General features: G+C 32.5%; 1 protein-coding gene across 6 annotated transcripts; it reads right to left on the bottom strand.

The window, feature by feature from the left end:
• Nucleotides 1-3,316: 3,316 nt before the first annotated feature.
• LOC109535133 lies at nucleotides 3,317-12,767 on the bottom strand. 6 transcript variants are annotated; one of them, XM_048666604.1, is made up of 3 exons: nucleotides 12,687-12,767; nucleotides 12,540-12,627; nucleotides 3,317-4,466 (listed from the first exon to the last, which is right to left on the bottom strand). In XM_048666604.1, exon 3 carries the CDS (start codon nucleotides 4,449-4,451, stop codon nucleotides 3,573-3,575), a length of 879 nt encoding a protein of 292 aa, XP_048522561.1. In that variant the 5' UTR covers nucleotides 4,452-4,466; nucleotides 12,540-12,627; nucleotides 12,687-12,767; the 3' UTR covers nucleotides 3,317-3,572. The 6 variants fall into 6 exon arrangements, with proteins under 6 accessions (XP_048522561.1, XP_019756521.2, XP_019756524.2 ...); XM_019900962.2 differs by having other exon boundaries at nucleotides 12,540-12,601; nucleotides 12,687-12,765; XM_019900965.2 differs by lacking the exons at nucleotides 12,540-12,627; nucleotides 12,687-12,767 and adding an exon at nucleotides 11,731-12,115.
• Between the last annotated feature and the right edge of the window lie 1,458 nt (nucleotides 12,768-14,225).

Here is a 14,225-nt window from a genome sequence, read left to right as displayed (position 1 = left end):
AACAAAGCCCCCTCTCAGCCTGTTTACTAGAGAAGTTCTAAATTGATTTTCTTGAAAAAGAACAACTTCGGCTACATAATGAAATAATTTAAATCCATAAAATATATTTTTTAAACCCATCGAATTTAAACTGCTCTGAATATGCGAGATAGTACAGCTTTATCGAAAAGCCTCCCCCAGCACGCACCCTTTCTCACATTTCAAGTTAATTAAACATTCCATTGTAGCAGCCAACTCATAATTTATATGCGATTTGGAAAGCTTTATTTACTCTTTGTCCGCTTTGGTTTACCGACCACAAAACCCAATATTGCCAGGTTTGACCTATTAGCTTCCATCCTAGTAAACATTCTGCAAATTTGTTTGAAATAGACATAATGCGGACTATTTGGAGGAGAAAGATTTTGCGTGCGAATTAAACAGATGTTGAATATTATAGAAGGAGTTGCAAAGTTGTCCTAAAAACTTAAAAACTCTCCTAAGACAAGAAAGCATTAAAGCGGGTTTTCGAAGGAATATTTTAATCAATTAATATATTATGCAGGCAATGCTGTTCATTATCGGAGGAAGAAGCGCTTAAAAACTCTTAATCAGTTTTTAAATACAGTTTGCTGCACAGTTTTGCTGTTATTTCATCAATACTCTTAGTGACCCTGTACTTTTTATTCTCGTTTAGATGTTTCAAACCTTTAGCAATTCTCTACTTCTATGTAATCCATTCACTTCAGGTTTGCGTGCATTGCTGCAGTGCAATAAACATGCCTACCATTTAAATAAATCCTCCTAAGAACCTACCTATAGATAACCAAGTCATAAAAATTCGTAGATCTCATATTTTGCAATGAAACTCACCGAACGGTTTTCTTAAGTATTCCTGAACTGAATATAAGGCAGAATTAGATTAGATTTTCAAATGACTTCATAAACTTGGGAGTTTAACTGGACAGTAAACTCAAATTTAAAAGGCATGCACCTGTTGGTGAAACGAGGATTTTCTTGTCATTTCCCTCGTACTATAAACTTTTTCAGTCTTTTCTGTCCCTTGTTATTCCATCCATCTATACTCAACTTTCGTTTATTTTCTGTATTGTTTTGCATATTTAGTTATTCCAACTGGGCTATGTCATTAGCTATTTATCTCTGTATCCGAGTCTTCCATATTTAGCGTAAAAGCTGTGCTTCATGTAAATTGCTCTGTGTAATATATTTAGGTTGCATTGAAGATTTAAAAAATGTTTTGCATTGCCAGTCAAAATGTTCTTTTCAATTTCACTCAATTTTTTACTGTTACAAAATTCAGTTCTTATTTATTTTAGCCTTAAATTCAATCATTTTTAATTTTATATCATCATAATAATTAACATGAAGCTCTTTTAATTTGTTCGTAATATCCAAAAATATAGAACCCTTTTTCTGTTTATTTTTCCTCTAAATTTTTTTGCCTAGACATAAAATTCTGTAAAATAGTCTATAAAAGTTCGCCATATATTTTTTTCCATATATTTGTTGTATGTATGGATAATTTGTGATACTTAGTACTACATTATTTCTTGCGATTCTTATTTGCTTCATATTTTCACTGTCTTGTATAACAAATTCTGACTGAATTTGCCACTTCTCTCTATTCTCTTTCAAAACTCTAATAAACAAGTAAGGAAGGAATCGCTTTTGATTGGATCTAATTAACAATATTTCTGGTCTCTGGAGCTTTAGACGTTTTTTGTTTGCTTTCATTGCTTAAAATTGTTGAATTCTTTTGATAAATTTCTTCAACTAATTCCATTTTGTTATGATGCTTTCTTAATTTAGCTTTAGAGTTCATTGCTTCCATTTTGTGTTGTGTGTGAGTTGAACTGTTTAATTTACTTTGGTGTCTGTCGACTCTAAACCTTCAATCACTATATTTTACTTTTTATTTTTAACTTTCTTACTAGTAATGTATTTATGACAATGATTATTATTTTTAGTTGGTCTCTGTATTATGTATGCAAGGTGTCCCTGAATAAATTCCGCATCGGAAAACTGTAGATTTCTCATAAAATTAATTTTTCTTTTTTCCATTTTTCTCTCGGTCCCGTTGCTTTCCAGATACGCAAAAGTGTATAAAATTTAATTTATTTTAAGCATTTCACCAATAATTTAGAAACCGTTTCAATTATAGGAATACATTTTTTTTTCGCACCCAACTTGAGTTCATCTAGCAGAATATTTGATAAAGTCATTCAGAAAAATGCCCACGGTGGTGGAGATTTGTCAAGGTATCTTATGATTTTTCCCTCCTAATTTACATATATGCCAATCGAAATATTAACATTTTGGCAGCACGTTCTGAACGTTTATTGCTTTAAAGGTAGCAGTTTTCGAAAAAAATGCGTTTTGGTGAGCAAAAACAAACGTTTTATTAAAGGTTAATCATACGCTTTATTGCATTGTGTTTTAAGTATTTTGTTGAAAATCAAAATATCAAGATTCAACATATTATTCAACATTATCAAGATTCAAATATCAAGAAAGTTGTCATTACACAACGTGAACAAATTTCGTGAAAATGTTTAACACAATTTTGACCGGAAAATTCTGCTCGGTTTATTAAGATATATGAACAAAAATTACTAAAGAACGAAAAAAAGTTGAAAAAGTAATTGCTCAAGCCTTTCAACTAATAAGTAATGCTTCTCATTTTGCTTGTTCTCTTTGCTTATATATTTTTCATTTTCATTAGTTTTCATCAAAACTTACGAAATCATCCCCTGCTTCTTAAAATTAAGAATTATAATCAAACATTATCAATCTGCGAAAAATAAAGTGCTTCTAATTCTTCTTTTAGAAAATTTACATTAAACACTCTCATTTACAAAAGCTTTCTTTCACCATAGCTTCAGCTATAATATTGCGTCAATCAATAACTGACTATAAAGTACAGACCATGAAGAATCACACCTTCAAGGCGAAAACGATCTAGAAAAAAATTAATTTGCTTCATCAGAATTGATACAATCCAATTTTCCTGAGTTTTTAGCAGCCTCCGCCATTTTTCTTTATCTTCAGATTTACAGCATCAGTAGCATTCACCCGAAAACCAAATTTGCTGCGATCTTTCGCACCGCAGTTAAAATAAAAGACAATTCAACAGCAGATTGTTTACTACTCATTCGTAGTATTCTTAAAACCTTTGGGCATAATTCGAGAGTAAATATGTAACTATACTCTGGTGCCATCATTCGGGCATATTTTTCACTTAACCTAGTAAAACGCCTAGTAAAACTTACTAAAACTAAAAAAACTTGCTAAAAAAAAACTACAATAAAAAACACCATTAGGTACAAATAAAAATTTTACTATAAAATATATAGTGAATTAAAAGTATCAAACATATAACATCAGGTAGCTGTTGCTCTATAAATGTCAGTCTAATCATTAACAATTACAATAATTCTTCAAAAAAAATGCAGAAAACATTCTGGTCATGGGCACGTACTAACAGAGCAATATAACATTCAAACATGTTAAATCTACTGTAAAATACCATTAATATCAGTCTTGCTAATTAAAATCTAACATCACTGTGCTTTTTACAACAGTCCTGTGTTCTGCTCTTTATGTAAAATGGATTGCGGTGTCTTTTCCGTTAACCCGAAAAGATCCCTGAGATGCATTTTGAAACATTTATCACAGAAGTACAGTAAAATCAGCATAACGAATGAATGGGCGTATCCACAAAAATACGTTACTAATTCCAAGGTGGGACTGACGGAAAATCCAAAGAACATTTGGCCGTAAATCAGTAGAAAGTTTGGCAGCCAACAAAAAAAGTAGGAAGTTACCAGGACCAGTTCCAACTTGTTTTCAACTGGAGGTTTATTGAAAATCTTAATCATAATTATCCTAAGACCATGAACAAAGATAATAACAACAAACACTGAGATATAAACTAAGTTGAAACTGATTAGGGAGAGCGGATAACTCATGTCGAGGATGCAAAAAGTGGCCGAAGCAGCTGAGATGATCAATGCTACAGTCCAAATCAGGGCTACAATGGCAACAAGCCCCAATCTGCTGGTCAAACAGCATGGCCTTCCGTAGGAACCCGAGTACCACTCCAAAAATAACACCAATACAAAAAGCAAATTGGGAATGATCATTCCATAATGACTTTCTTCGGTAACACACAGCAACTCATAACTGATGTCCTCAGTGCTTCCAAATAGGCCCAATTGTGTGGACGATAATATCAAAATAATACAACTACTAATACACCAATTTGCTAAATAGGCATTGGGGCGCGTTTGCAAAGCACTATTTCTGGCAATCACGTAGATAATTAGAATATTGGCCAATCCGCACAACAAACAAAGCGCAGCCTTTAGCACATCCCATGAGCTGGTTGCTGAGCCGTAGCCTTCATCTGAGGCCAGCGTTTCAGCAAATGTGTTGTTGGATAACTCCATCATCAGTCACTGGGAGAGCTGCAAAAGATAGTTGGATTAGAATGCAAATTATTTATTGTCAACATTTTTACTTTCTACAATTCTTCAGTACTCAGCTGATTTTTAACAAAATTTCCTTCAATTTTTTTGAAACAGTTCAACCTCTGTCCATTTTATTAAGTTTAACAGTCGAAAAAAGTTGTTTAGCTAAATTAGAAATTCTATAAGAAATATCCAACTTAAGCAGTGTTTCTTCTGTATTTCTATTTCCTTCTTTCATTATCTAAAAATGCCAAACGCTTTTTCGCTTTAGTTTTCGTCTAACGCTTTTTCTCTAGATCTATAAAAGTTGGCCATACATTTTTACTTCCTTGGGTGTTTTCTCCATTATTCGTTTTAGGTACGGATAATATGTGACATTGAATGCAACATTGTTTCTTGCGGTTCTCTTTCGCTACATATTTTCAGTGTGTTCTAGAAAAAATTCTTATTGCATTTGCTACTTTTATCCATATTTCCAAACCCTAATGATCAATTTTGAAGCTTTTGTTAAAGTTTAAGCATATAAATTGCTGTAATTTTTTGTCCGAAAGCTTTGTCACACTCATTGGACTTTGCATTGTTTTAACGAAAGCGACTATGCTATTGAAAACATTTCTGTTTTCGTTTGAATTTTTTAAATTTGAATAGAACAATTGGATTCATTGATTCTATTCACACATTCTATAAAAATCAAACGACAATTTACGTTTGAGCGGCTAAAAATGTTTATCAGACAAAAAATTACAACAATTTCAAGGAATAAAAGCAAACAAAAAACGTCTCAAGCTCCAGAGACCAGAAATCTTGTTAATTAAAGCCAATCAAAAGAGATACCTTCCTTACTTGTTTATGAGAGTTTTGAAAGAGAATGGAGATGGAGAAGTGACAAATTCAGTAAGAATTTGTTCTACAAGACACTGAAAATATGTTGCAAATGAGCATCGCAAGAAATAATGTAGTACTAAGTATTACAAATTATCCATACATACAACAAATAAGGGAAGAAAAAATATATGGCAAACTTCTATAGATCCAAACAAAAAGCTTTAGAGGAAAAATAAACCGAAAAAGCGTTCTATATTTTTGGATATTAGGAGCAAATTAAAAAAGCCTGATGTTAATTATTATGATATAAAATTAAAAATGATTGAATTTAAGGCTAAAATAAAAAAAACTGAATTTTTGACAGTAAAAAATTGAGCGAAATTGAAAAGAACATTTTCACTTGCAATGCAAACTTTTTTTAAAACTTTCAATGCAACCTAAATATACCACACAGAGTACTTTACTCGAAGCACAGCTTTTTCGCTAAATATGAAAGCCTCGGATACAGAGATAAATAGCTAGTGACACAGCCCAGTTTGAACAACTAAATATGCAAAACAAGACAGAAAATAAACGAAAGTTGAGTATAGACGGATGGAATAACAAAGGACATAAAAGACTGAAAAAGTTTATAGTACTGACAAGGAACAGAAGGAAATTACAAGAAAACCTTCGTTTCACCAACAGCTGCATGCTTTTTAAATTTGAGTTTACTGCCCAGTAAAACTCCCAAGTTTATGAAGTCATTTGAAAATCTAATCTGATTCTGCCTTATATTCAGTTCAGGAATACTTAAGAAAACCGTTCGGTGAGTTTCATTGCAAAATATGAGATCTACGAATTTTTATGACTTGGTTATCTATAGGTAGGTTCTAAGGAGGATTTATTTAAATGGTAGGCATTTTTGCTACTTTTCTCTATATTTCCAAACTCTAATGATCAATTTTGGAGTTGTGTTAAAGTTCAAGCATATAAATTGCTGTTATTTTTTGGCTGAAAGCTTTCTCACACTGATTCGGCTTTTTTTTAACGAAAGCGACTATGCATTGAAAACAGAAATGTCGTTATTAATATATTAATAGTCGCATTCAACGCATAGGATTTTTAGTAAAATAATTTTTGTGTTTAGTGTGCGTAATTCAAACGTTTTTTTATTCGAAATATTATTAGCCCCTTCGACAATCACGGTAAGAGTACCTGAAAACATGTCACAAAACTGTGAAAAGCAGTAAAAAATAAAAGGAAAAAATGTTCTATTTTAAAACACTTCCTGTCTCTTTCCACATTTTACAGTCCCTTGCAATTAAAAACAAAACTTTATTGAATTCTAGTCCGGGTTTTCACCCCCACTTCCTTTCTTCTTAGGGTTTTCGTTTTTTATTCGAAATTCGAAAAAATTGTTCCATCGAAGACTTGCGTTCAAAGCATTAAATTATCCTCTCAATCTAATATTTTTTATAGTTAAGCTTGATTCTAATTTTTTCATTCTGCGTTTGTTGCCGATGTCATTTTCCACCCAATAATGGCACAAATACGATTTTAAATTGTTTACATTGAATTTTTCTAAAACGTGGAATTGAATCTTAACCCTCTGGTCTTTGAAGCCACAAAGCTTTGACTTCCGCTCAGATATTTAAAAAATTGATACCGCTTAAAATGTTCATTAAAAAGCCCTTGTTTAGATCGACGTTGTTTGGCATTTACGGGAAAAATCTAAAAAATCGGTAACAAACCGATTATTTGGTCAAATTTCACATGACTGATTAAAACTTATTAAAGGAACACGTAATTTATTTTCAATAATATGCCCCCTTTTCTTTCGAACACCATGTACATATATATGGAAAATACCTCAAAGTTTCTCTCGATTCTAATGATTAAACTGTTGTAGTAAAAAACAGAAATGAACAACAGGACGTCAAATAGAAAGTAAAATAAAAAACAAAAGGATGCAAATAATAAGCTGAACATGACCTACAAAGATTACAAAAAGTTTTTCTAAGACACTTTCGAATTGAAGCGAATCCAACCGACGCCAAATTATAAAGTTGAATTTTCACATTTGAAAACGACCAATTTTATTCCACATTTTTCTTAAGCAATAGAATACTAAACAGATAAAAAACATCACGCAAGAACATAATTTATCTTCTGCAAATGCTTGATGCAAAATATTGACTGACTAAAATCCCCAAAAAATGTTTGTTTTATTTAAATTAGTTCAAGTCACTTAATCCCCCAAAACGACGCACATTTCGTATCATTTGTGTCTTTTTATTTATTTTCTCGTGCAAATTCTCCCAAGATTGCGTACCTAACTTTTCAACTATCCGGATTGGCTTATCTTATCAATTCAATACACAAAAATTGCCATCAAAGCGTCTCGTTCTCGTCTTAAATTCTATATTTAAAAGAAACTAGCTAAACAAGCGTTTTACAGAAAGTGTTCAATTTCACTTAGCAAGTGGAATATTTCCGTCTGGGTAATAAATGCAAACTTGAACGCAAATCTGTTATTGCAACAGAAATCAAAATGTATGTGAAGCAAAAGAAACATAAAATTAAACAATAATTACAACAGTAAATCATATATAGGTATTTAAATATTCTTACCCAAGCCAACGTGCAAACAAATATTGCTCCCAATTAACTAAATCTACTTTTCCACTTCGTTAATTCATTAAACTAAATTGTCGACATTGATGACTGTGATCAAAAGATTATAAACGTGGTTCAAACTTTTTAACTTGCAACCTTCCTTAACAATTTGTATAAACTCACTCAACATGCATAAATTATTGACTGAACTCTTAATTTTTATCAGGCAAGAAATTATCTAATCTAGACGATGATGCGCTTTGTTGTTTAAAATAAGGAAAATAACAACGACGGAACTTGCAGTTTAATATCCATGCTCATTAACAGGCACTTTGTGCTCGAGTTCAATACAGCATTTGCTAAGATAAAAAAATATGTCCATGTAATTTAAACGCCCCCAAAATCAATAAAGAATTTTCATTTCTAATACAAGAGAAAAATTTAATTTTCGTTTCGGTGCACACGGGCAACAGCGTTCTCCTTCAACCCGAACTTGAATCAACAAAATTCTCCCTTTACCGGCTAATCATTTAATTCGGAAACTTTAGACCGTTGGAGGGCCAAAGACCTGCCTTTATTCCGAGATTTGTTCTTTCAAATCCTTCATGTAATTGGGTCAATATTTGTTCCCTAAAAATAGATTATTGTCGCTCAATTTACTTCTTTTGCTTGAAGCACTGTTCTTTATTTTCAAATCAGTCATGAGTATCAGGAATAAATAGACACTTCGTTCATCAAAGAGTGGCACCAAAACGGACAAATTAAACCTGATAATTAGAATTAGTACTAGACAGATACTCGAGTTGAGTAATAGCAGGTTTTACTTTTTTGTAGGATTTAAAGTAGAAGTTTATCAAAATTAATCGATTGTTTAATGGGCAACTTTCAACTTACTCTCTAGTTTTTCTGTCCTATTCACTTTCAATTTATCTTCCCTACTAATTTTAACTAGCGCACACCACCAGCTACAAGCATCGCCTAAATATTAGGCATTTTTTAACCTGCTGGTGCTCATCTAATTAATCACTGAATATTTCTGATTTATCAAACAGTAGACAATAACTACACAAATACATATTGAATTCGCTTATCGCCTGCCACTTCATAAGCCGAATATCTCTTTGATAAGCAACACTTAAAAAAGTTCAATTAGTGGCAACATTATTTTTAATTTCTACCCAAATCTGATAGTTAAGTTACAATTTTTGATGGACTTTTGGAGACATTTGATTTTATTATCGCTGCTTACTTGTCGAGGATGATGTTAAATTGTAAAAATGTCCACGTGTGTTAAGCAATGAGCAAATATTTAAAAAATCATCGTAATTAGTTGGAAGTTGCAGTGTTTTTGCATAGTAATTTCGCACAATAGCATCTTCATAAGGGTATCACCATTCTCTACAGTAAAATTAATTTAGCCGCGCTTAAAAAATTCCTTGATCGTTCGGAAAATCCCACATTTTCAGCCCTATTAAATTAAATATTTAAACTATTTAGTTAATTATTGGCCGTAACTCAAACATAGTGGGCATTTGCTCCTAGATAGCGTTGTTGTCCAGTGGGTGTAAGTTATCTTCTAATAGTGTGTCAATATAGATAATGTTACAAATAAATGGACCATAACAGAAAGATATAAAATTTATAGCTCAAAAGTGCAATAGGTTTTGAGTGCAACTGTCCTTAATTTGTAATAGAGAGTTGTTGCATTTTAAATCAAATGTTTAGATTTTTAATACGTGCATTGAGGGTTGGATGGAGGATGGAATTTTTGCAACATTAATAAGTGATATTAAATCGCTCCTATTCACTACATAGGTGGCAGTATTACGTAACAGATTAATTCAAGTACCTACTTGAAATAATCAATTATTGCCATATGAATTATCCAGGTGTAGCGGTAAAATTCTTCAGTTTGTAGAGAGAAAAAATATCGATTAAGCCGAAAGCAAACCAGCAATTTATCTAGAAGATGTTTATTTAATGGAAAGCAATTCGCATAAGCCATCGTATTTCCTTTCCATTCGGCTTTGTTTCTACAATTTCCAACTTTCTACTTCAAAACCATTTATTAAGGATTTTCCGTTCAAGAAATGTATTCGGACATCAGCGCGGGCTTGACAAACAAACAAGAAATTTGAATCGTAAATGTAAACCGTTTATTTCAGATGTTTATGCACAATTAGTTTCACAACTAATTTAAATCTTTCAATTTATTGTTAGTCCCGGTAAATACTGAATTTATATTATAAGCTGGAATTTCCTTGTTTTTCTGTTTAGTGTATTTTTGTGCTTATACTGGAATTACGGGGAATTTGAAGATTTTATATATTCAAAACTGCTTTTCAATGAAAAGATGACGGTTAAAAGCACTTTCTTGGACTTAAAATATTTAATGAAAAGTATGCTAAGGAGTTCAAGTTTTAAAAAATGTGTGTTTTCTGAAACTGGCACGGTTTTCAGCCAAATCTGAAGGATAGCGAAATAATGGAAAACTCCTGGGCAGGAAAATGGAAACGCTCCAATACTCAAAATTTACTTTTAGGGCATTACTTTTGTATGCAAATAATTAAGCTGACATACTCGCCAGTATATCTGAAGTTCTTCAGCATTAATCCGCAATACGATATACAGGTTTTTCGATTGACTCGGGTTTTGAATCATAAATTCAATTTTTCACTTGCCGACAAAAAATACAAAGGATTTGAGCCTGAAAACTTTGGTGGCCATGGAAATTTTGATTACAAAACGAGCAGAATGTACAGTTTTATGTCTCTGCTTCTGATCAAAGGAAAGCACATAACATCCAAACACTCCACGAAAATTGTCAGGAATTCTTATCTGATTTATTACAAATTGCTTCTGAAACTTTGGATAATATACGTTTTGAATCATACCTACGTTTAATTATTCAAATGCTTACAAAGAGAAAGGTCCACAAGATTGAAGTCAGGAGATTTTGGTGGCCACTCAATTTGACTTTGTCTCTCACTTGAACTCAATTGACTTTTCAACAATTAGAGTTATGGAAAGGAATTTTTTATTGCAACATGGGCAGTATGTACATTTTTTTCAGCTAAACAATAGTGCAAATTGATCAAAAAGATGCAAATCACATTAAAACAGTTCAACGAGTTGTCAGGAATATAGAAATACCTTAGAAAATGTACCTGCATTTTGAAAGTCCAAAGGATTTAAATCCGGAAACTTCGGTGGCCACTCAATTAACTCAATTGGATTTTGTCACTTGGACACTTGAAGTCAACTGCCTTTTCAAGTTTTCGAATAGCAATTCTATTATAAACCGAGCAGTAAAAGCTACATTTTCTTTGGCTAAACAATAGTTGAAATAACTAATACAAATAATATTAAACAGTCCAGGATGGCAAGACAAAACCATAAAATTGACTACATATGGTTTAGTAAACACCCTGTATGGTGCAGTTTGAGTGTACAAGATTGAAGATAAGACGTTTTATTGGAAATTAATTAAATTGTACGTGCTTGAGTGTATGTTCGAAACATCAGCATAAGAGTTTAAAGTTCATGTGGTAGGTTCACTGCACTATACATTAAAAACCCATTAAGTGAACTAGGAAAAGTTTATTTAAATGGAAATTAATGAAGATATATAATTTTTACTTAAAAAATCAAAAATTCAGTTACTAGTTCCTGTAACTGCCATAATATTTCCACGAAACCCCACTTTCGACTTCAATCATGTTCTCCTTTATTGAAGACAATTTTACCACCTTTAATAAAATTCTTCCGACATTAATGCATTGTTTTTTCCTTCTATTGAAAAACTTCTAGATATTAACTACCTCAAACGACAACTCACAATGTTTATACTCACTAACGACAATTGAGCGTCCTTCCAAACAATCGACTAGCCACAAAACAATTAAAACTATCACTGATTCATAAACACGAAATCCACGCAACAGTACCCTCGAGAATCGAAGTACCGAATTGACCTTTACTCTAAAAATATGTCTGAAACTGGTGCCTACGCATTTCAGGCCTGTGGAACCAGGCACCAGGCAGATGCTTCTCGTTTCTTATCTTGGTACCTGCGTGTCTGTTCAGACAACAACAGACTTAATCCACAAAGATGTTAACTGAAGATGAGCTAATTGCATCGCTTAATTGCGGGTTGGGTTTCATTAACTTTTTTTCACGATTTGAAGCTAAACAGGCGCCGCGCTACCATCAACCACCGATTAAACTTAAGGCACATCTTAACTTAAATAAAATAACTGGAAATAATTCCTGCGGTCTATTAATTTAAGCGCTCAATTGCCTCACATCATGTCTATTTAGACTGGCAAACTCTATGCAATATAATGTGATGACTTCAGGCAGACTCAATTTAACCCGAATTCAATTACAACACTGTTTAATTGAGCCACAATAGTGGTCCATTTATTAGGCCTGATTTAGGCTAATGCGAAACATGACAATGTTCGAGGGCTTTTTCAACAATCAGCATCTGGTGACGGCCAAATTGGCTAAGGAGTTAATGAGACAGTTAATTCGGGTCATTTTACTTAAGATGTTAAGAGCAAAGAACTGAATGTGGGTGCAACTTTTGGTCTGGTTGAACAAAACTGTCCTGCGAGCTTCGTCGGTCAATTTTTCGGTATTTACCTTATTTCTGTGCTTAATTCTCAGCTTGTAGTCCCAGAAACACCACAACCGTAATGGGGCACCTGCTGATAACATTTTCTGAATTTCACTTAAATGAAACAACGCACTTAATTTGCAAATGTAAATATTTAGTTTCCACTGACTCACGTCCGTTGGCTTTGCAGCAGTTAACCTGGAACCACGGCTGGTTTATGTGAATTAACATTTGCTTGATTCTTCCTCCGAGTACCCACCGATTTAAACCTGTTCTCTTCAATGGCCCAATGAATATGAAAGTGGTTTACTTTTCAAGGCTTTTAATGTTACGGAAATTTTTCAGTCTTGCAATATTTGTTATGATTTGTAAACACTATAAACGGAAATACACCGCTAGTAAAAACATTGTGTTTTACCATCCAAAATATTTTCAAAATTAACTGGTGATTCTGCTGGTGATCTTTTAATTAAATTAGCATAAACTGCTCAGTTTCTTGGCAAATATGTATAAAACCGTAAAAGAAATTCGGTGGACAAAGTATTTGAGCATTTAGTCATATCTGAACAAAATTGAGTTTGAAGTCGAAATACAAAAATCATTCAGGGAGGAGAAAGACACATTTTTAATTAAAAAGAACTTTCAGCTTCACTTGATGAAAAGTGTTAAAAACCATTAACCCAAAAAGTACAATTGTTTTAGATAAAACTGTCACGTAAATATTCCATTAACTTTACATTATCTATCCAAGCTATATGAGTTCCTTTCTTTCTTATTAATTTCTTATTAATAGTTAAACTATGAGAAGTAAAGTAAAATACAGTTTTGGAAAGATAACTTTGAAATGATGATATTAAAGGGCGCTTTTGCTTGTTTTGCATAAATATCACATATTTAGTTGGCCATAAAAATATAAAGTGTTCATTTCATAATAGTCGGTCATTTTAATAAAACTCAAATTTCCAGCCAAAATAACTGCTTAATGGTTCCTATTTAGTTGCCTTCAATGTACTATGTGTTCGAAAATAGACTAAAATCAAAATAATGATGAATACCTTAATTCGGGCCATTTTAATGCCACAGTTGTAAAAGAAAGTTGGAAAATTTCTGCTCGAAATATGAAGCGACAGAAGCTAAAGATTTTCCAGTTTAGTAAGAACAATCAAACCTCGCTGAAGAATAATCAGTTTCAGTTACAGATGTTGGACATTGAAGGCACCAAATGAAAAAATAATCATATGGAAAATCCATACACCAAATGGATAAAAACCTTTCCTATCCTGGCGCCGATATTTCTGCAGCTCACAACTTACTCCTATCAGTCATGAGGTTGAATCTTCAATGAATGAAGCAGAGACACGATCTTACTAAGCTAAAGGACAATAATTTTGTGTTTTCCTATTCATAATAAGGAAGAAAATCCAAATATAGAGAAAATGTGGCAAGAGATGATAGACTTACACTGGAATGATAATAAAAAGCCACTGTATCCACAAGAAACAGCTGCTGAAAACTGGACACGGAACAAATCAGGAATATATAGATAACAAGTGATTTTTTCTGTTGAAAATAAGGCCAAATACAAGGAGATTAACAAGAAATGTGAGGGCTAAAAAAATGAAAATATGGAGTGTTAAAGTGTTGACAGATCTTGGAAATCGTGAACGTAAATTTGGCTCAATAACTGTACATGAATGCACATAAAACAGTTA

The sequence above is a fragment of the Dendroctonus ponderosae genome, unplaced genomic scaffold (assembly GCF_020466585.1).
Source record: "Dendroctonus ponderosae isolate FM_Combo_2020 unplaced genomic scaffold, Dpon_F_20191213v2 Dpon_F_20191213_5, whole genome shotgun sequence".
Taxonomy (NCBI): Eukaryota; Metazoa; Arthropoda; class Insecta; order Coleoptera; family Curculionidae; genus Dendroctonus; species Dendroctonus ponderosae.
The sequence above is the reverse complement of the archived record's forward strand: the minus strand, read 5'-3'. Positions and strand labels throughout refer to the sequence as shown.